At 40.1% G+C, this 21,848-nt stretch overlaps 1 protein-coding gene across 1 annotated transcript; it reads left to right on the forward strand.

The window, feature by feature from the left end:
* Positions 1-406: 406 nt before the first annotated feature.
* On the forward strand, positions 407-18,311 carry tp53inp1 (tumor protein p53 inducible nuclear protein 1). The gene is made up of 5 exons (XM_020933935.2): positions 407-625; positions 7,530-7,649; positions 7,749-7,942; positions 12,193-12,676; positions 13,940-18,311. The coding sequence occupies exons 3-5, from the start codon at positions 7,825-7,827 to the stop codon at positions 14,130-14,132; spliced, it is 795 nt and encodes a 264-aa protein (XP_020789594.1). The 5' UTR covers positions 407-625; positions 7,530-7,649; positions 7,749-7,824; the 3' UTR covers positions 14,133-18,311.
* Positions 18,312-21,848: the final 3,537 nt, after the last annotated feature.

Raw genomic sequence — 21,848 nt, forward strand, 5'->3', positions numbered from 1 at the left:
GGAAATTGCAAAAAATGGTCTTGATGGGCCATGGTCTCGGTCTTGTCCCGGTCTCAGCCTTTAAAAGTCTCAGTCTCGACCCTCAGACGTCTTGACTACAGCACTACCCTAGATTTAGTGTTAGTCAAACATGTGTGAATGAAACCAAACGCAGCTCCAGCTCTGTTTGTGAGGAGGAAACATTATAAGAGATCATAAAACAGTGTATCACGGGCTCTTTAAGCGCTCGGTCCGGTTGAACGGCCTTCCCAGCGCCCCCCTCCTCTCCGCGCCCACACTGCTGTTTTTACATAACCTCTCCGCCGCTCCGCCCGCTCCACAGATGTTGCCCGGTCATGTCCTGCAGAACCCCGATCACGTGTCCCCCAGCGCCGCCTCTGATTGGCCCGTGCGCCGTGACGTGGGCCCGATCAGCTGTTTAATGCCCCACAACAACAACAACAAAGGCTGAGCAAAAAGAGGAGCCGAGGAGAGAGGAGGCCCAAGAGAGAGCGCGTCCTCCCCGAAAACCAAGCACCACCAAGCCGCCTTCCTCCACACTACTGCCGGGGCTCTGCTCTACCTCACCCCGGGGGACCTGCGCCTGGCTCCGGCTCGCTCTGCTCCGCGCTCGGCCTCTTCGCAGGTGAGGACTCGGCTCTTTGTTCCGCGGATTTAACACACTGTTCCAGATCTTTTCTCACGACAAAAAGCAGCGCCATCCTGCAAAAACACACGATTTACTGTTAAAACTGATGATCTGTTCAAATGATGCGAAAGTCAGCGGCGTTTATTGTTTTTAATCCGAAAATCGACTCGTTTAATCGGCTTTATCCTCTCGGACAGGCGCCTCCCTCCGCCGTCAAAAGCTGCAACAACGACGGCAGATCTTTGTCTCTAACCTTCACAAAAATCCTTTAAAACAGTGACAAATTTTTGCATTTTTTAGTAAAATTGCATTTCTTATTCTTTTGGTTTTGTCATTCGTCCTCCTTTGTTTACTTCTGTCTATTTTGAGAAGAAAATTTGGCCTAGATTTTGTTGTTTACTGCCATTTTAACCCAGAAATCACCAGGCCTCGTATTTACTCATTATTCTGTTCAACCATTTTGTAAATTCTGCTAAATTTTAAGCGTTTTTGAATAGAAATTTTAAGATTAATGGTTTATTTTTCATGTTTTTGTCGTTCTGGCTTGTATTTGTGATTACATTTTATTATTGTGCAACAAAAAGGCAAATCCATAGTGAAATATCACGCTGTATTTATGCAAATGTTGGAAAATGTTAATTACATTTAAATTAAACAGCCGGGCGTCCTGCAGCGTCGAGTTACACTGGCCCATTTCCTTCTTTGGGCGCAGTTGGCTGTGGCGCTGTTTTGAATGTTTTGTCTCACCTTAAATTGGTTTACCGTATAATTTAATCTTAGAAAATGGCGCCGAATTCACTTTATAGCTCTGAACTTTTATAACAATCCTGTCTGCCGGTGTAATTACTTTGCATTTTACCGAATTGACTTATTGTTTCCAAGTATTTCAAATATTTGGGTGAGGTTCAGGATCTTGTTCTGCTGTAGAGATGTTAAGTTGGAGGTTTAAATTTTGAACAAAATACTGGTGGATTCTCTTTTTATATTTGATGTAAGTTGGTGGTTTGTGGTTTTAAATGCAAAATATTTCTATTTTATTGGATCATGTTTAGGTGTTTATGTAACCAACGCATACTGTATACTGACACTAGGTGGCGTAGTTTTGCGAGATATTTTTGTTGAGAAGGCAAAAAATAAAAGCTTTATGCTTATATCCAGTTTATGTTTGCATTTATACTTGTCTATTTATGGCATGGTATTTTTATGTGAGTTTTATTTAATCCTCAGACTTGGACAGAAGCAGTTTTCAGTTAAGGGCAGTGGCCCCAGTAAACAGACTTTTATGTAACTCTGTGTTTACTTTTGTCAAACAGCAAATGTTGTGTTTAAGTGTCAGGGTCTCTGCAATGAACTCTGTTTAGCTGGAAAACAAAAGTTCACTGCAAATTTCTCTCATCTGGCCAAGATTTCAAAACCTACATCATGTTATTCCTCTTGTTTTCAGATTGATTATCTACTCTGCTACTCTGAGACTGTTTAAGTCTAGTCTAGAGGTCATTTATTTTTAGATAACTTGTCACGTAAAATAATCTTGCTGCATGGACAGATCATTTCACTACTTTTAAGTCATTTCCTGATAGATTTAAGTGTTTATATCTTAAATTCTGGCCAGGCTTTTTTACAATGTGTGAAGGAAGGAGTTACATGAACAAGGATTGTCAAAAATATCCAAAATCAGACCAATAGTACTAACCGATACTAAAACTATTACTGAACTAAAGGTAAAAGGAGTCGTTCACTTGAAAACTACAACTTCATGACATCACAAGGTGGGACAGCACATTTTGAGCTTTGAAGATGTCGACAGAGTAATAAAAAAAGTAGGGCTGGGTATCATTAAGAAGTTGCTGATACGATACATACCTTGATACACAGGTCACGAAACGATACATATCCCGATACAGTGAGCTTACGATTCGATACGATATATTTCAAATCAGTTCGATTACAGTTTAAGAAAAATAATAGCTAAATGATACTAGAAGTGATAAGTGATACTAAAAGTCTTTGTTAAACCACTTCTTGTGCAAAGTTCATATGAAACACAAACATTTTAATCATCAAAACAGTGAAAATGTCAAATGTGTCACATAATCAAGTTTCCTTCCACTAAACAAACAACAAAACTGTAGAACCATGACAAAATAATTTAGTAAAATATACCAAAAAATACTCTTGGCGATATATCGATACAGCAGCCTATGAAATCGATACTGTATCATCACAATAAACTATACGATATATCGATATTTGAATATTTTTGCACAGCTCTATAAAAAGGTTTCTCAAATGTGTGAATGAAACAAAATCCAACTCCAGGTCTGTTTCTGATGAGGTAACATTATAACATGGCATAAATTAGGACCTTTTAATGACCCTGGATCTGTTTAAATGGTGTCTTAATTTAAAAACATTCACAACTGCCACCCCTGTTAGATTTAATAACATCATTTCTATTTCTGATGACCCACTGTAGAGCAGGTGACGGTCCAGACTGTCGGGTGACGTGAGGTTAAAGTTTCTGTGGAGGATTGTGATAAAGATCAGCAGCTGTTAATGTGTGTGAATGCACCAGGATCAGGTCAAACCAGATCACAGCTCAGCCTCACACCAACACACACCCATTCTAACACTACTATACTGCTCTGCCCCGTACACGCCCATTAGAATACTCTACAACACACACCCGTAAAGCTCCATTATAACACATACATATTCTAACACTAATATACCACTCTACCCCATAGACTTCTACTAAAATGCACCACCTTTCACACTCACATAAAGCCCCATTATAATACACACCCATTCTAACACTAATATGCCCCTCTACCCATAGACTTTTACTAAAATGCACCACCTTTCACACTCACATAAAGCCCCATTATAATACACACCCATTCTAACACAATTATACCACTCTGCCCCATACACTCCCATTAGAATACACTACAACACACACTCATACAGCTCCATTATAATACACACCCATTCTAACACCACTATATCACTCTGCCCCATACACTCCTAATAAATTACACTACAACACACACCCATTCAGCCCCATTATATCACACACACATTCTAACACTAATGTATCACTCTACCCCATAGACTTCTACTAAAATACACTACAACACACACTCATACAGCCCCATTTTAACACACTTCCATTAGAACATTAATATGCCACTCTACTTCATTATAATAATAATAATAGTACCTCATTAATAATACTTAACTTAATACTTTGCAGTAGGGGGTTCTGCATACAGTATATATTCAGCAGTTACAATGAAGACACAATGCACACAGTCAAAAAGTTTTAAAATAGTCTGAAAACATGTTCACGGTCCCATTAAGGTCTTTAATTTTCAACACTACAAATCACTCACCAGCTCAGTCAATTATTTATGGTCTGATCAGGGGTGGCATTTTGTTGGGGGCAGCATGAGTGCTTAAAAAAAAAGAAAAAAAAAAAAAGAGTGAATCAGGGGAGTGGCCCGGGGATTGGGCCCTGGTCGCCTGAAGAGTAAATCAGTGTAGAACAGCCGCTGGGTCTTTAATTGCATTAAAATAAAGCTCAAGATTAAGGTTTAAAGGCAACCACACTCTCAGGAGAATTTGCCCCGAGTTCGAGGAGGCTGGACCTGACTTTTGAAGCCGCTGCGCTCCTCGTGTGTGTTGGTATCAGTGTGACTCTGAGCTGCTCTGTTAGATCATAATCACCAGACATCAGCAACGCTACGGCAACAGTCAATAAAACAGCATCAGGGGCAGAGGAGAGATGGACACAGAGATGATACAAACTCACGATACAGAGAGTTGTAAATTTAAAGTGTAGCATTTCATCCACATTATCCATAGAAATTGTCCTCTGTCCACAAAACCACACTATTCATCCAGTTTGAGGTGTTGTTTAAAAGTAAAATGTCAAGTGTCATTCCTCACGTGTGTCTGTTTACATCCACACAGCTACAGATTAGCCACAGTGACTCTACTTGCCCAGGATTGTATCTCCAATCTTTTCTGCTTTAAAATCCTGTATCTGAAGTTTTGCACCACATTTCACAAATAATAATAACACTTAGATCTAGAGCTCTGATCGTTGAACACTCAAGAGTCTCAAAGTGAGTGGTTTTACTCTTGACAGGAAACAGCTGACGCCATCACAGCGATCACAACTTTCTATCCTCCGGTCCGCAGACATATCCCACTGCAGTCTGTGTGATCGGAGATTTTAAATCTCATAAGATTCTCCTCGTGTCTGTGGTGTGCACTTTTTGTTTAAGTCCGAAAAATTGTGTCATGTGTGGTGGCCTTAACGAGAGTAACAGATCTTCAGACAGAGCAGTGCCTACAGTTAGCTTCACAGTAGAGATGCGCGGATGGGCTATTTTTTCAACCGCGACACAAAACTCATCATCTGCCCGCTATACATTTGTACCCAAGGTTTTGATCAATTTTCAAAACCGCACTCGCCCGCCATCCGCTGAACAATCATCATCGCAAACAAACTAAGGAGCCTCGATAAAAATACAAACTATAGCTTATTCATTCCAAAATTCGCTGAGCGTGCATGTTCACATTCTTAATAGTCCGTAACAACCCCAAACTTGCCTGGTTGTCTTGCGCAGCTAATTGACAACGTTTTCCGACTAGGCTGTTTTTTAACCTTCTTGCCTTCGTGTTGGATGTTATTGCGTTCTGAACATTCTGCCATTGCCCGATGTTAATTCAAAGTCATTGCCTCACTCCATTGGTCTTTCTTTAAAGGTATTTATCTGAGTGGAAACCTACACTACAATGTCTGCGTGTTTTAAAATATAACTGATATCAAAACAAAATAGACGGATCATCTCATCCAGAAGAACAGATGAACCTTTATTGAAATCAGGCAATGCCCACTTTATGTTCCAGATGAAAAAGGCAAGAAAAAAATATGCCTAACTAAATCAATATGGCCCTATAGCCACTTCTGTTCATACTATAAGCACAGACTGTACAATGACACTCGCCATTTCAGATGTACGTAACAATACTTAACAACATAGTATTGATACCTAATATATATTTATTTATTAGTATTAGTAGTTAAACCGCCACCTGCTCGAATTTAATTAAAATATTATTTTTCGTCACGTCATCTGCCCGATCCGCAGTTCAGCTGCGGATACCGTGGCTGTAACCACAATCCGCGCATCTCTACTTCACACCCCGGGGAATGTTGATGACATCAGCTGCAACACAGTATCAATACACGCCCATTATATAACACTAATATACCACTGTGCCCCGTACGCTACAGCCCCATTATAGACGATTAGAACTCCAATTAACGGCACTACCCTCCCATTACAAAAGTCCTGTTAGCTATACTTACATTTTTCAGTGCACTGCCCATCAAGAAATGACATAACATTCAAACTAGTGTTGTCACGATACTAACATTTCAATACTAAGAAATGAACTCGATACTGATTGATTCCAGTACCACGAAAATAAGAAAAAATTGCTCGTTCTTTAAACAATAGAACGTAATTTTCAACATTAAGTGGTAGTGCTTTCCTTTCTATTTCCATGTGGTTATTCCTCAGTGGTCCAGTCCTTTGCATAGTGGTCCATGGGCGTATACTAGTCTATGTGCTATCATGTTCTTTTGACAACCCCATTCAAAACATCCAAACAAATGACTGAGGATGACACGCGACTGAATTCATTCGCTGTTCAAATTTACTTAATTGCCCATCCCCAGTAATTATGCAGAAAATAATAGTGTAATAGCTGCAATAGTGACATAACATTAATCCACACCCACTTTACAAAACAATGATCCCGTCCTCCTTTGATTCAGCTTTTCTAATGGAGCATAAAATCTCAGAGTATGGTGATCTAATCAGGTCTGGCTTCGGTCCAGTCCTGGTTTTGGATATTTGAACGGACAATTTAGCAAAACAACAAAGGCTGTAATTTCCTCCAGAAACAAAATATCATAAAAACATCTAACCATGTAGTGTAGATCTGTGCAAACATGTTCTCAGATGTGATTCAGTTCAGATTTCAGTTTTTTTGTCATTTCTTCTGGACGTGTTTAAAATGTGAACTTGAAAAAGAATCCTATTATTATATAAAACAGAAATCACAAATATAGCCACAATCAGAGAAATCACAGTCAGATATTTTTTCCCAAATGGTTCAGCCCTAGCTCAGTCCTGGTCCTGGTTCAGTCCTGGTTTTGGCTCAGACTGAGTCCAGTTCTTGTTGTGGTTCAGTTCTAGACTCTTATGTCATGTACAGGTTTATAATTAACCAGCTGCCAGTGCCCTGTACGAGATTCCTTAACAAACGGATTAGAGAAATTGCGCCAGTTTGGGTCAGTGGGGTAAAAGGTAAAAGGACTCGGGGTAGAAGAAATTGGGGTAGAAGGACTCGGGGCTGAAGGACTCGGGGCTGAAGGACTCGGGGTTTAAGGACTCTCGGGGTTTAAGGACTCTCGGGTTTAAGGACTCTCGGGGTTTAAGGACTCTCGGGGTTTAAGGACTCTCGGGGTTTAAGGACTCGGGGCAGAAGGGCTCAAGACAGAGCACAAATTAAGGTTCTAGCATTAAATTAATTTAGTCCAGGTTGGTAGTTATGGGATTTCTCCATCTTGTGGCAAACTGTGGTATAGCAGTTAACAGTATTGTCTGTTTAGTGTTGGTTTAGTCCTGCTCCAGTTCTGCTCTAGTTTTGGATAAAGGTCTAGTCCTGCTTTAGTCCTGCGTGGTTTAGTGTCAGTTTAGTCCTTCCTCTGTCCTGTTTTCTAAGTACTGAACATTCTTCTGGAAATTAGAGGCCTAGTTTGCTTTGAGTCTTGTGATCCTTTTAACTCAAACGTATTCTTCTGTGTTTGTTCCTCCAGAGCGCCTGTATCCTTTTTGCACTGCAGCTGAATCTGAGCGTCTGATTGGCTCTGATGCACTTTAGCTCCACCCCGTCACATCCTTATACGGCGCTGTCTTCCTGCAGCTCATGACCAAAGGTGAGTTACATTTACACTTTTCAGTTGTTGCCGTCCTGCTTTCGAATTCTACTTGCGTCATATGTTGAAGGAGAGATAATAACTCCTCTTGCTCCTCAGCTCCTGTTGCCCCGCCCCCTCCGGCTCTGACTCCGCCCCTCCCGGCTGTGACCCCCGCACCCTCCAAAGGACCAGGATGTTCCAGCGTTTGACCAGTGCTCTGTTTGGGGCAGACACCAATGACCTGAGGCCCGATGGAGTCCAGTCTGAGGAGGAGGAGGAGGAGGAAGACTGGATCCTCGTCAACTACCTAAGTGAGTCCCATGTCATGCACTGAAGGGTGGGGGTGCAATTCCCACTTTGATGCAGAGCACATTCAGTCATGTTTACTGGTCAGTGATCAGCTTGTGCGTTTTTAACGGAGAAATAGAGAGAGATGTTTTATTGATCCTGAGGAAATTCAAGTTTTGCTGCTAAAAGATTTGGTTTGAAGCAGATGGAAGACTGTGGATGCAGACATTTGACTATTTTGTTGTCAAGGCAGCCACCTTAATTATAAAGTGCTGCATGAAACACTGAAAACTGAGAGCTGAAACTGTTTCACAAAGACTCTGGCACACTGTTTCACTAAGTGTTTCTATTCCAGTGCACCTATCAGGTCAGGTGTACAGAGTCCACACAGAAATTAGTTCAGGGCTCTGTACATGACTCTCTATATGTTTGAGCAACTGTGTCTCGCTTCAGTACAGATTTTTGTATGAGCGGCTCTTGAGGTCATAATAAGTCAGCTGTGTAGTGTCTGTATCCAAATTATAAAGAGCCACTGTTTTTGAGGACAGTGAGGTACAGATCTGAGCCAGAGAAATTAATTGGTTTCAGAGGAGAGTTAAAGAGGATATTTTGTTAGGAAAGACAATCCTTCCTTGACACAACAGAAACTGAGACTCAGACATTGTTTATCTCCTATTTACAACTCCATCCTCAAACCTAAAACAAAAAGAACAATTGGGGTAACCAGGTCACACCCAGAGGTGTGAGAGCTCTCATTATGCCTGTATGATTATTCTAATATGTCCCCACACTTAGTGCAAGTTCAGTAGGCCGAGCTAACAAACAGAAACAGTGAACAAGTGTGTGTGTTAATTTCAGAGTAGTTTCAGAGTAGTTTTAGTGTAGTTAGCTCCTCCCTGCAGACAGATATAAGGAAATGTCCACCAGCGTCTGAACACAACTGAACAATGATGTTTGGATGAGCAGAGAAACACATTTGATCAAAATAAACATTTGTCCAGTTGATAAATATAATTTTCCTTTGCCATAAATGATAAAGATTTTTTTTTAAATAATTATCAGAAAGTGTGTGTTGGCATGCTAGTTGTTGTTAGTGCTTTTAAACTCATCATGATGAATAATTGGGACGCTCAGAATGCAGAAGCTAAGTGAGGAAGAACTGTGGAGCACTGCAAACTGTTTCAAATAAACTTTTTTTTAAATGCTCTGATTTTGGCCTTATTGCCCCGCCTTATTTGTTGATTTAATAGCAATATTCTATTACACGGCCAACACTTGTGGCAGAGCTAAAATAGTAGACTCATAAATGCCATGAGATCCAAATGGTGAGTCTGTATAAGGCGTCTGATCTCAGATTAAACCGAGTTGGCTTTAGGACCCAGGGAAGTCCACCTGCCCCGGTCTGCTCCTCTCAGATGTAAACACAGGCTCCAGGCCAGAGGGCGGGGCTGAAGCCACACTAAAATAAGAAAGCATCACAAGTATTTTTAGCCCTCGGCATCACAACAACAGCAGCGTCTGAGCTTGGACTGTCAGAAGCATCATAAATCTGATACTAATCGATACTAAAACTAGGATTGAAACTCGGTACATGTTTGAGCAGATGTCAATGAGAATAGAAAAGAAAGTACTACCATTTAATATTGAAGATTACAGTACAGTGTCTAGGGTTTTTATCATCATCGTGGTACTAGAATTTGTATTGAGTATCAAGTCTGTTCCTTACTATCAAAATTAAGTTTAAAATGTTTGTATCGTGACATTGTGGATCATCTTGGCTTAGTCCTGCACCTTTCTTGAGTTCAGAACCTGGTCTAACAGGTTGGGTTCAGTCTAGCACGCACAACATATTAAAACTGGGATTAAAGCAGGACCAAAACACGTCTGCCTCAGGAATAAACAGAGACAGGTCCAAATCAGGACTAGACCAGGTCTGAACTGTCTGCAGAACTTGAACCGGTTTGTCCCAGGTTTGAACTTGGTCTTGACATGATCAGACCCTCTCCTGTTACACCCCACTGTAAATGAGCCTGATTGACTTGGGATAGTCCTGATTTAGACCTAGGTTAGACCTGGGTTACTCCAGATTTAGACCATGGTTAGACCTGATTTAGACCTTGGTTAGACCTGATTTAGACTTCAGTTAGACCTGGTTAGTCCTAGTTTGATCCTGTTGTTGCACATAGAGACTGTAGGGATCTGTTTTGAAATCTCAAAGCATTCAGTGTGGGCAAGATGCATTCTCTCTCTCTCCTTCTCGTCTCTTCTCCTCTTCAGCTCTCTCCCCTCTTCTTCCCCTCTCTCACCTCTTTCACCCTCTCTGCTCTCCCCTACCTCCCTTTCTCCCTCCTCCCCTTCTTTCCTGTTTTCCCGCTCCACTCCTCTTCCACTTATTATTCCCTCCTTCTTTCACCTGGACTCACCTCGGTAACGGCAGCTGCAGGTCTTTATCCTCTCATGTCCTGGTTTGCACTCTGTGATTCCAGGTCAAGTCCTCAATAATCTCACACATTTTTATATCAGATGTGCCGTTTGTTTACTACAGTGTTTTGATCTGGTCCGTTTGTTCAGTGCCACTCCACATGACCAACCCGGACTTTCTGAGCAGGTGTCACTACAGATAGAAGAAAAGAAAGTACCATTTATGTTCTAGTGTCTAGAGAAAGAGTGATTGTGGCATCTAAATCCTTATTGAGTATAGTATACTGCCCCCTGCTGGCTGCCTTGAATAGTTTTTTTTTTAGAGCTTCCATTCACAGAGATCATCAATACATTACATCATTTATTATTTATTATCATTACATAATTAATTTCAAATACTTGTGTCCAGATTCCACTTCGTTTTAAACTTATCAATCTCCATGAATACAAGTGCTGCCATAAAAGCCATAAAAACCTGTAACTGAATAATCCTTATATCAGTTTAATGTTATATTGTGGAATATTATATGAAATGCAGTAATATCTCCATGGACACAAGCAGGTGACAGACCCTACACTATAAAAGTTAGCAGTGCAACTTTAACATGGGCTTGATCTGAGAGAAGGATAAACTATTTGTAATGAGTTGAGTCTATTTTTATTCTGGTTTGGAGAACTACACAGAGGTGTGCAAGGGTTATTGCATTGTATTAGTTTAGTTTAGTTGATTTATTTAATGAGACAGGGACAGTGCACAATCTACATTAATCTTAACCTGTTACCTGTCGTCCCTGGGCAGGTTCATGTTATAGTTTATAAAATCAAACATACAAAGAGAATGTCGTTATAATGACCAGATTATAACAGTTCTGTATCCTCATGCACACTCAGTTCTCTTAGCATCTTAAAATCATCATTCAGTTCATTCACTCCAGAACATCACACTCAGATCATCACACTCTCTCCAGACTCTCCTCTGTCCACATTATGGGCACAGGTTTGGTTTGAGATGAGCCATTGTTTGGTCAGGCGTGAGAACGTGCTGTAGTTTGTACATGTGATCAGTTCCTTTGGTGACATGTTCCACTGAAGGAGAATGTGCTGTAGTCAGGGGCTTTTCTAGAGGAGGAGCCACAGTCGTCCTGGCCCCACCTCTAATCTGATTGGCCCCTGAAGTGCCCCTGTTCTGTCAATCAAGTGACGAGAAAAACATCCAGAGAATTCAATGATCACTGATGCAATTCCACCACCAAACTCTTGGCAGCAGTAGACCTATTATGTCAATACAACTTAATGGGAGAAGAAACAGACCTGTGGAGGGCTTTTTTTTATATTGTCTTGCTTGTACTTGCACCTGTACTTGGCCTTTTTAATGTAACATGTGGCCCATTAATGGGCCCTTTTTTCAGAAAAATCCTAGAACCACCACTGGCTGTAGTTTGTCCATGTGATCAGCTCTGTTGGTAACATGTTCCACTGATGGAGAACTTGCTGTAGTTTGTCCTGTGTTTGTGGATCCTGTACTCACTGCACACAGTGGTTTGAGCGGCTCGGGAGGTGGTTTCAGAGTTGAGAGAGACAAACCTTTTTAGCGGAGGAGCAGCAGTATCATGAATGAGCTTAAACAGCAGACAAACATTTGCAAACATTATCAGATTTTCAAAACTTGACAGTGGTAGAATAGCTGACTTTTCTTGTCATGGGTCTTGAGAGGTTTTTATATAATGATTTTAGAGGTGTCAGAGTTGGTTATAACCCTGTGAACAACTTGTATTAGTTATTAGTTGTACTGTATTCGTTCCCTTGTCTAAACATTTAAAATCATGCTTGTCCTCTCTTCTGTGTCTCTCAGCCGACACCTGCTCCGGCTCGTCTGTGTGTCCTGATGAAGAGGACCTCGTGATGCTGCCCTCCCCCACAGTGCCCCCTATGGTCCGCTGCCCCTCCCTCACCTCCCTCAACTCCACCATGACTGAGCCAGACGAGTTGGACGCCGCGGCCCCAGATCCGGACCGGGACCTAGACCAAGACTCGGACTTGGACTCGGACTTCCTGCGGCTGGAGCCCGGTTCTCTGGAGGAGTCGTGGTTCGTCACTCCTCCAGCCTGCTTCACCCGAGCTCAGCCTCTGCCCCTGGAGCCCAGCCCTCTGGAGAACCTGCTCATCGAACACCCCTCCATGTCCGTCTACCTGCTGCCTCTGCACGGCAATGGCAAGCCCCGCCCCCAACACGGCAACAGGCCCCGGCCACCAACACACCTGCAGAGGGCGCAAGGCAACGGAGGCAAACCAGGGAGTAAGAAGGAGAAGAGGCGCGCCATGGAGACCAGACACAGGTGAGACAGAGATTATGATGTAAATATACTATCTGACCTGGAACTGCCAGTCTCACCGAAACAAATGGTAAAAGGAGCTGTTCACTTAAACTACTGCCTCTTGACTTTGTTTTGAGCTTTTGGAAATATAAACAGACTAATAATAAAGAGTTACTCAAACACGTGAATGAAAAAAACACAACTCTAAGTAAGTTTAGAGGAGGAAACAACATATTTCTAACACGTCTAAAAGCTCACAAGAGTCCATTTTAACAATAATAGTCATAATAATAATAATAATCATAATAATAATGAGTAATTTCCTTTGGGCAACAAGTGATCTTCTTCTTATGGCACATAACAAGCACCACTGTGCTGCTGTACAAAGGCAAAACACTGTAACATCAGGTTTGGTCAAAAATGAGTTCATGTCATTTGTTTGTATGTGAGACTCCTCTATGATGTGAATAAATATCCTGAAAAATATTGAGCTCCAAATTGACCTTTGACCCTTATTTGTCAGTTCCTGTTCTCTGCCTTTTGTATCATGAGACAAAAATAAGTTTTCGTGCAAATGCAAAAGGCAGAAACAGTGTGTGTGTTTTGCTTGTGATTTTAGTTCATAAATATATTTTATTTTCATATCCAACATCTCACCTTCTTTTTGTTGTGGCCTTGGCTCAGGATCTGAACACATTCAATAACTAAACCTTTGTATTCAATTATACTTCATTGATCTTTAAAGTGAAAGTATTGTGTGTATTTCTTCATACTGTACACACTGTACTGCAAAGTCACTTGTGTCAAACTGTTTCACTGTGGAAGTGTCGCTGCACGATCCTGATCAACACTAAACAGGAAATCCAAAACTCTTCTGTATCATTTCACACAAACACATGGTGACTGGAGCTTGGTGACGTGTTTTTCTTATAATGGATGGAAGTCAAATAATGAGCATGTCAGTTTCTGCCTTTTGCCTTTGTATCTTGAGCCAAAAATAAGTTTTGGTGCAAAGACGGAGAACAGGAACTTGACAAAAAGCAATTTTGAGCTCAATATTTTTCACATTCAAATATTTCTTCATTAAAGTGACTAGATGTCAGATTTTGAGAGCCCTGCCTATTATAATTTTGTTTGGACAAAGCAGAAACTTTAAAGTCATTTTTCTCAGTTTCACACTCTGGAGAGTTAAAGTCTTTTACCTTTTGTAGGTCAGTGTGATAGAACAGGTTTGACACTGCTCTAAGTGATAATTGTCTTTTGTTTTGTGTCTTTCTCTGTCAGACCTGAGTGTATCCAGCGTCGCCCGGTCCCCTCCTCCGTCTCTCCCTCCGTGTTGGGGCGAGTGGATCCTCTGCAGCCCCGCCCCCCTCTCTCCCTCTCCAAAAACGCCCTGCGCCGCCTCAACCCACAGCGCCCCCCAAAGACCGCGGCCCCGCAACTGCACCAGCCCACCCACCGCCAGTTCAACTTCTGACCACCACAGAACCGCAGCAGACAAATCACATTCAGCAGCTACTCCACATCAGCATAGTGTGAAGAGGGGGTATTATGCTTTTTACCACCGTACAACACTGTTCTCATCAGAAACATGTCGAAAGAGCCATCTACCAATCTTTCACAAGCCGAATTCAAACTCTTCTTACGGTTAGCAGTGCGATGCAACGTCACTCGTCTAAGATTCAGCCTATAAGCCTACGTAACTATGAAGCTACAGCATTTTAAAACCAATAAAAGGTAACACATTCATCTAAATGTTACGTGTGTAATACCCCCTCTTTAAGCTCCGTTTATTGAAATAATTGGAATTTAGATCTATCAGCTTCCAAATCTTCTTCAATAACAACAAAATGTCTTGAAACTGTCACTAAAGTCCATCTTTGTTCCGTTTATTTGTTTAAAGAACACATACGTTGCATTTTTGTGGCTTTAATTCTCTTTCGGACATGCTTTTGGTCATCTTGGGATCAGTATTTCACATTTTCTAACTTCCGACTACATTTGGAAAACTTTATAAACTACATCTCTGTTTCCAATCCCCTAATTAATCCTCATTTGATGACAGAATGAGTCCGGTGATGGTGGTTTTTCATCTTAAAAACTGCAGAAGAAGTCTAGATATGCTTCTAATGAGGAGTCCAATTTGCATAATATGTGTTTTTTTAATATCAACTACTTTATCTAGCTCATTTCAAACACAAATATGATAGAATTTCAGTTCAAAAATAGATTCACAAGTTCATTTCCATTTGTAATCTTGGTGGTCAGTTGTTTGGCTCGGGACTGCGCACCTGTCTGCTCCTGTCTTCACCTGTCAGCTCCTCCAAATCCCATCGTCCCTAATCTCCAATTGCACTAAACCTCCCTGACTGTAAAAAAAACCACCAGACTGAAGATTGAATCGTTTAAAATCAACGCTGAATCCGTCACACTTCACCAGAGCCTTACCAGAGCCATATGACAAATCTACTCTCAAATGTTGCTGGATGTTTTCAACGTTTTGGACAGTTTAATCTCAATTTATTTCCACCATTTTCAGCCTTGATTTGTTGAGGGCAAAACAAAATGGGCGCCTTCTTCTTCTTCGGCCCGTTTGTAGTTATTTTGACTGTTAAGTGTTCAAACTTTCTTCTTCTCTGTCTAATCTTCACAGACGCCATTTTGTGTAGAATCATCGCTGTAGGTCACTTTACTCTGAGGCAGGTTCTAAAGCCTATTACGGGACATTTTTGAGTAATTTTGGGCTGATGTTTAAAGGAGAAATAACCTAAACTCGATGCATGTATGTTTTGTTTTTTTTGTTTTTTTACATCGAGACTTTGCAGAAACTGATTTGGAAACGACACATTCAAACCACGTCTTAATAATCACCGAATTGTGTTGAGTTTTCAAAATGGATGACTGTCTGTAGTCTTGGAAAGTTACATTGTGGGAAATGTAGGATTCAGTGACAGTGGAAAATGTTAATTGCATTTTTACATTTGTTAAGCAAAGTGCAATTAACAAAATAAAACTAGGAGATAGTTTTAGGTTAGTGGGAGCTACTGTCATCTCTGTAGATCTTTTCTCTGCTTCGTAGTTGCAGTTTCTAGAACTTTTGCATATCGATTTCAGAAACTAAATGAGCCAAGTAAATCATAGCATCAGCACAAGATGATCAAGCTGCCATTTTGAATCTGTCTGTTTTGTTTTGTTCTTTTACAAAATGGCCTCCTGTCTCTTTCACGAACGTCACCATCCAAAACCTTTTGCATTTAAATATTGTTTTCTCTTTAATTTCCAGCCTTAAAAAGAAACTCATTTGAAACCTGTCCCATTTAAAACCTGAACCTGCCTCTGACTTGATAAATTCAGTACTTTTCACAATATTTTTTGTAAAACTAAAAAATGTAAAAAAAAAATACTGGGTTAAATATCACTAAACTTTGCCTTGTTTTAACGGTAGCTTTTGAAACGAATAGAAAAAAAAATTGTATGTGGAAAAAAAAAAACTTCCAAAATATTTTTTTAAAAGACAAAAACATATCAGGATGAAGCTGTGTGTGTTGTGATGTTAGCCTGTTGCATGGTTGTTGTATAGACGATTGGGCAAAAAATTATGAAAAAAAAAGTTGAAATTTCGTGTTTTTAATGTTTTTTTTTTGGTTTGTTTTGTTTATTTGAGAAATCTGCAGTCCACTTCTCAGGGTCATAACCAATCACTAACTTTAGGAAAATGCAGATTTGCTCGAAACCCGTAAACGTTTTAACAACTTTTTATAACAAGAATCCTATAGCGGACGTTTTCTTTTAGTTTAACGTTGTGTATTTGTTAAGATGTTGTATTTCTGCGTTAGTTACATTTGTTTAAACATATTTATAAACCAAAAAAGTAGCAGCAACCTTAACTTTTTTTCACTTTTATTTTTTTTGTTGTATTAATATTTGCTTGTTATTGGCTTTTGTGCTTTGAAACTGATGGACTAACGATTCTGATGTTGAATACTGTGGAAGCAATGGGAAAAGCTGGGAGTTATGTCACCAAAATGGAATGTCATTTTAGGCAGTTTAATTAACCTACAATAAGAAGAGGCTTTTATAAAATGATGGTTCGAGGGATTCTCTGTCTTTCAGTCTGTAAAATGCTTTAGAGCTTCAATCACGGATTTTCGCTGTTGAACAATTTTTGTTTTGCTTTTCAACTCTCGTTTTCACTGATGCCAATACCTGCCCACTCTTTCTCCTGTTTTATTTTCTTCCTCGGTGATACTCGTAGAATTGGGTGGCGTCACGTAGTCATTTTGGTACAAAGTAGTCTCTATTTATCTATTAATGCAAGGAACGTCTGTCTCTGTGTCCTCCTGTCGGTTGGTTTGTGTGCCTGTTCCACATATAACTCCAGAACTGCTCATTCAACTGATCTCAAATTTGGAGGGTGTCATCCTAATGGGATGGGTGTATGCAGTGCCAAGTTTCATGCAATTAGGGCAAAAAAAGGTAAAATGAGTGATATATTTTAAATATTAGTGTGTATTTCAATTTCACTGCTGCCGATTCATGCCCACTCTTTCTCCCGTATTATTTTCTTCATCGATGATACTCTGAGGATTGGGCGGCATCGCGTAGTCATTTTGGTACAAACTTGGGGTGACCATATTTCCATTTGTGAAAACCTGGACACCTTACCGAGGGGGGGGCTCGAATTGAGTCTCACCTCGCAAACCGTGCACATGACCTCCCACTTGTCCTAACGGTCGAAGGCGATGACAGGACGAAAAACGGAGAATTTCTTGTACAAGTCATCGTTTAATGTGCATTTGTGCTTCGGCGTGTTGCAGGCTGACCGACTGTTTGCGTCTGCTCACTCACTCCTTTTGAGTCACAGAGAGCTACAAGAGACGCTCAATTCCATGGCCCCAATGAAAGATCATGAAAACCCGGAAAAAAAAACAGACGCCCAGGACAGAACGCAAAAAACTGACATGTTCAGAGAAAAACGGACATTTAGTCACCCTGTACAAACTAGTATTTAAAATATACCACTCATTTTATGAGGTCTTTAGTGTTTTTGCCCTAACAACATGAATTTGAGATCAGCCGGATGAGCGATTCTTGAGTTATGTGTGGAACAGACAGTGTTGGGAAGGTGACTTTTGAAATGTAATCCCCTACAGATTACAGATTACATACACCAAAATGTAGTTTGTAACGGAATCCATTAAATTACTTAAAGTGAGTAACGTAATCTGAATATTTTGGATTACTTGATTTGCTGTAGAGAAACAAAGACCAGGATACTTAACCGTATTAAAAATATTATTGATAGAAAAGGAGGAGACACGTCTGCGCAGCATGGTTTAGTCCTGTTAAATCCTGGTTTAGTCCTGATTTAGTTTTTGTTTAGACCTGGTTTAGATCTTGTTTAGACCTGGTTTTAGTCCTGGTTTAGATCTAGATTAGACCTGGTTTTAGTCCTGGTTTAGATCTAGTTTAGACCTGGTTTTAGTCATGGTTTAGTCCTGGTTTAGATCTAGATTAGACCTGGTTTTAGTCCTGGTTTAGATCTAGTTTAGACCTGGTTTTAGTCATGGTTTAGTCCTGGTTTAGTTCCCAGCAATGAGTGGAATTACCAAAAAAAAAAAAATTTAAAAATAAAAATAATGTGAAAACAGGAAAATACCGCTGTGTAATCCATTTATTTCAACAAAGTAACTGTAATCCAATTACCACTCATGGAAACAGTAACTGTAACTGAATACAGTTACTCATCATTTGTACTCTGATTACGTAACACCAGTACATGTAATCTGTTACTCCCCAACACTGGGAACAGACAAACAAACAAACCAACAGGAGGACACACAGACAGACGTTCTTTGCATTAATCGATAGATGGATCAAAAACTGCCCTGCTCTAGTGTGATGTGCAGCTATCCATCGTAGGTGCCTACAGCATGCGGCGCTTTGTTGTCATGACGTTTACAGTAACGCCAGCTCCCACTGGACACCACAGTTTTCTAACACGATTATCAGCGGACTTGCTTCTTTTATTAAATCGTTTTAGGTGAATATTGTGATTTAAAATGTGCAAATGATAACAGAATGATCCACGGTGTCATAGATCGTAATTATAGATCACAGACAAGCACAATAGGTCGTCTTTAATAAATCAAAGTTTGCAATGATTAATAAGAATAGACTAGATTAGCAACTATCCCACTAAAACATGTTATATTTTCGATTTTTTCTTCTATTTTTGGTGGCGTATTTCCAGCTTTGCCTGCAGTATCTGTAGCATAAACATTGAACGTACTAACAGATGTAGCTTCTTAGCATTAGCTTGTTTTGCTGTAAATATGAATACTCAAGTGTTTTAAGCTTTTCTCTATCTGCAATCGTTTATCGTTTTATTTTGACAGAAGGGAGCTTGTTTTCCAGTATCGTCACTTCACAGGGATTTTAACATTAATTTTGTGTTTTTATTCTGATTTTCAAATGCCTTGAAACTTTGTGGATCACGTGCCTTCCAGGTTTTGGACAATGCATCAATGAAGAACTTGAAATGTCTTTGTTTTGATCGGACTCGGTAACTATGCACCACTGTGTCGTCTGAACCAGCATCGCCCATGTTTTCTATAACCACAGTCAAATGTAGCAGGAACTTTCTATTATTTGGACAAAAGTGTGAAGATTTGTGGCATTTTTGAAAATCTCACGACGTGTTTTTGTGTAGTTTACCTGTAATAATACTCAGCACTTTGCCAAAAAAGACTAAATAAAAAGACTGTAGGGTTTTTAACTCTGTATTCTCATGTTTATGTTATAGCTGTGTGATGGATGTAGTTCTGAGGAGTGACTTTAAGGTCATGTTTTGGACTGTTAATCTGTGATCTCAATATTAGAGCAAAATAAATGAGAAAATGCACAATTCTCTGCTTTTGTCTCTTCTTGTATATTAAGCTTTTCACTACAATCTCTGGGATATTTCATACACTATAGTTTTATGTTTTTATTGGCCTCCTTTGAAACCACAAGTCTGACTCTTTTTAGGCCTGGAGGAGGGCTCCTTCCTGCTTGTTTCCGTGGAAATGTTCCTGATGACACCAGACCAATGGATGCTCTTTTTAACTGCATTCTAGATATCAAATCCTGGATGGCAGAAAACTTTCTCCACCTTAACCAGGACAAAACTGAGATTTTACTCATTGGTCCTGAGGCCTAGAGAGAGAAACTTTTACCCAAACTACAAACACAGTCTTTTAACCATCTCCTCAAGTAAAAAACCTGGGCGTCATTTTTGACTCTGAGCTGACTTTTATCCCACACATTAAGAACATCACAAAAATTGTTTTGTCTGCACCATTCTCTCTCTGGCCAACACGGAGACGCTGATGCTTTTATCACCAGTCGAATAGACGACTGTAATGCCCTGCTCTCTGCTCTTCCCAAAAAGACTTTCAGGTTTGTAATTATTACAAAATTCAGCAGCGCGTGTCCTGACGAGGACCAGAGGGCGGAACCACATTACACCAGTTTTTAAAATCACTGCATTGGCTCCCTGTGAGTTTCAGGATCGATTTTAAAGTTCTTTTACTGGTTTTTAAATGTCTTAATGGTCTTGGGCCTTCTTATCTTTCAGAATTGCTTTTACCCTACAAACCCTCGTGGACCCTGCGCTCCTCCGGCAGCAGATCCTGGTCATTCCCAAAGTCAGGGCACACACTCAGTCAGGAGAGGAGTTTTTCCAGTTCTACGGCCCTCGTCTATGGAACTGCAGCCGGAGGAGCTCAGGGCTGCAGAGAACGTTCATGTTTTTAAGAGCAGGCTCAAGACCCACCTTTTTAGTTTAGCTTTTGATTGAAATCTTATACTTTTACTTGGCTCTATTGTACACATTTTATTATATTTATTTATTTTAGGCATATTTTTAGGATTTCCAGTGTTTCCTCTGTAGGAGCCTCTGCACCAGGAGCAGAGGTCGGCTGTGGCTGTTGGGTCTGTCATGTGGGCTCCTGGTGAAGAGTTGGTGTCTGGGCTTCATCTCTCCCCTGGCTCCTGTGGTGGTTCCTGGTGGTGGTGGACGTCTCTCTGCTCCTGGTGTAGACGGCTCCTCTAATGGTGCTTTCTCAACTGGCTCACCTGTATTCAGCCTCACATCTTACTGTGTGTCGTTTTATGTATTTTACAGTGTTTGTGTGTGTGTGTTTGGGTTGTCTGGTTGTGTGGGGTCGGGCAGGTGTGGGGGTTGGTGGGCGGATGGAAATGTGGGATTGTTTTTAATCACTGTAAAGCACTTTGTGTTACAGTTTTGTATCAAAAGCGCTTTATAAATAAAGTTTGATTTGATTTTATTTGATTTAGCTATAAAATTCCAGAGTACAGGATTTTCTGGAGAATGTTCCAAAGTATGGTTTGGATGTTCCTCAATTTCACTACATTTCAGAATTAAATAGATATATATTGAGTTGTGGATTTAAAGAATTATATTTTGATTTGCCTTCACATTAGATTAGGTTAATAGTTACTCCTATGTTATTCTTGTCTTCTAAATGCACAAATAAATAAATAAATATGCACATAATATAATAAAATATTAGTGAGGGCTAACATAATGTGAATAAAAAAAAAAAAGATGTGTTATTTATTTTAGGCAAGTAAGAAATGGACATTCTTTATAATGGAACATGTAACATTAGTGAAATCACAGCAGAAATAACAACAAATTGCCCAAAAAGGAGTCAGAAGAAGAAAATGTATTTAATCCCAGCCCCACTCTTCTAATCTGACACAATGAGCTCTCTTTTGCATTTTTCAGACATTTTACATTAAACTATATGAACTTTTTACAAGTGTGGACAAAGAGTCACTATTAGAGCTCTGCAATAGGACTGTCATCATTTTACAATAATACAAATGGATTCCAATAATGGTGACAGACCACAGATACAAGTAAAGGTGAGGAAACAACAAGCATAAAGCTGCACTACAGAAGGAAGTATTGTTCTAATATTAAGATCCTCTCTATATACTGTGACCAGACCATGTTTACATACAGGGTTCCCACTCTTCTCAAAATCTCAAATCTCTTTTCCATGACTTTTTCATGACCAAAGTGAATTTTCCATGACTTTACAGCACCTACATGTGTAAAACTGATCAGACTTTTAGGGCTAAATATGAAATGTTAACCTTATGGTTTTAGATTATAGTTTTT

This window comes from Boleophthalmus pectinirostris, unplaced genomic scaffold (genome assembly GCF_026225935.1).
Source record: "Boleophthalmus pectinirostris isolate CB_2022bp ecotype Guang Dong unplaced genomic scaffold, ASM2622593v1 HiC_scaffold_6, whole genome shotgun sequence".
Lineage (NCBI taxonomy): Eukaryota > Metazoa > Chordata > Actinopteri > Gobiiformes > Gobiidae > Boleophthalmus > Boleophthalmus pectinirostris.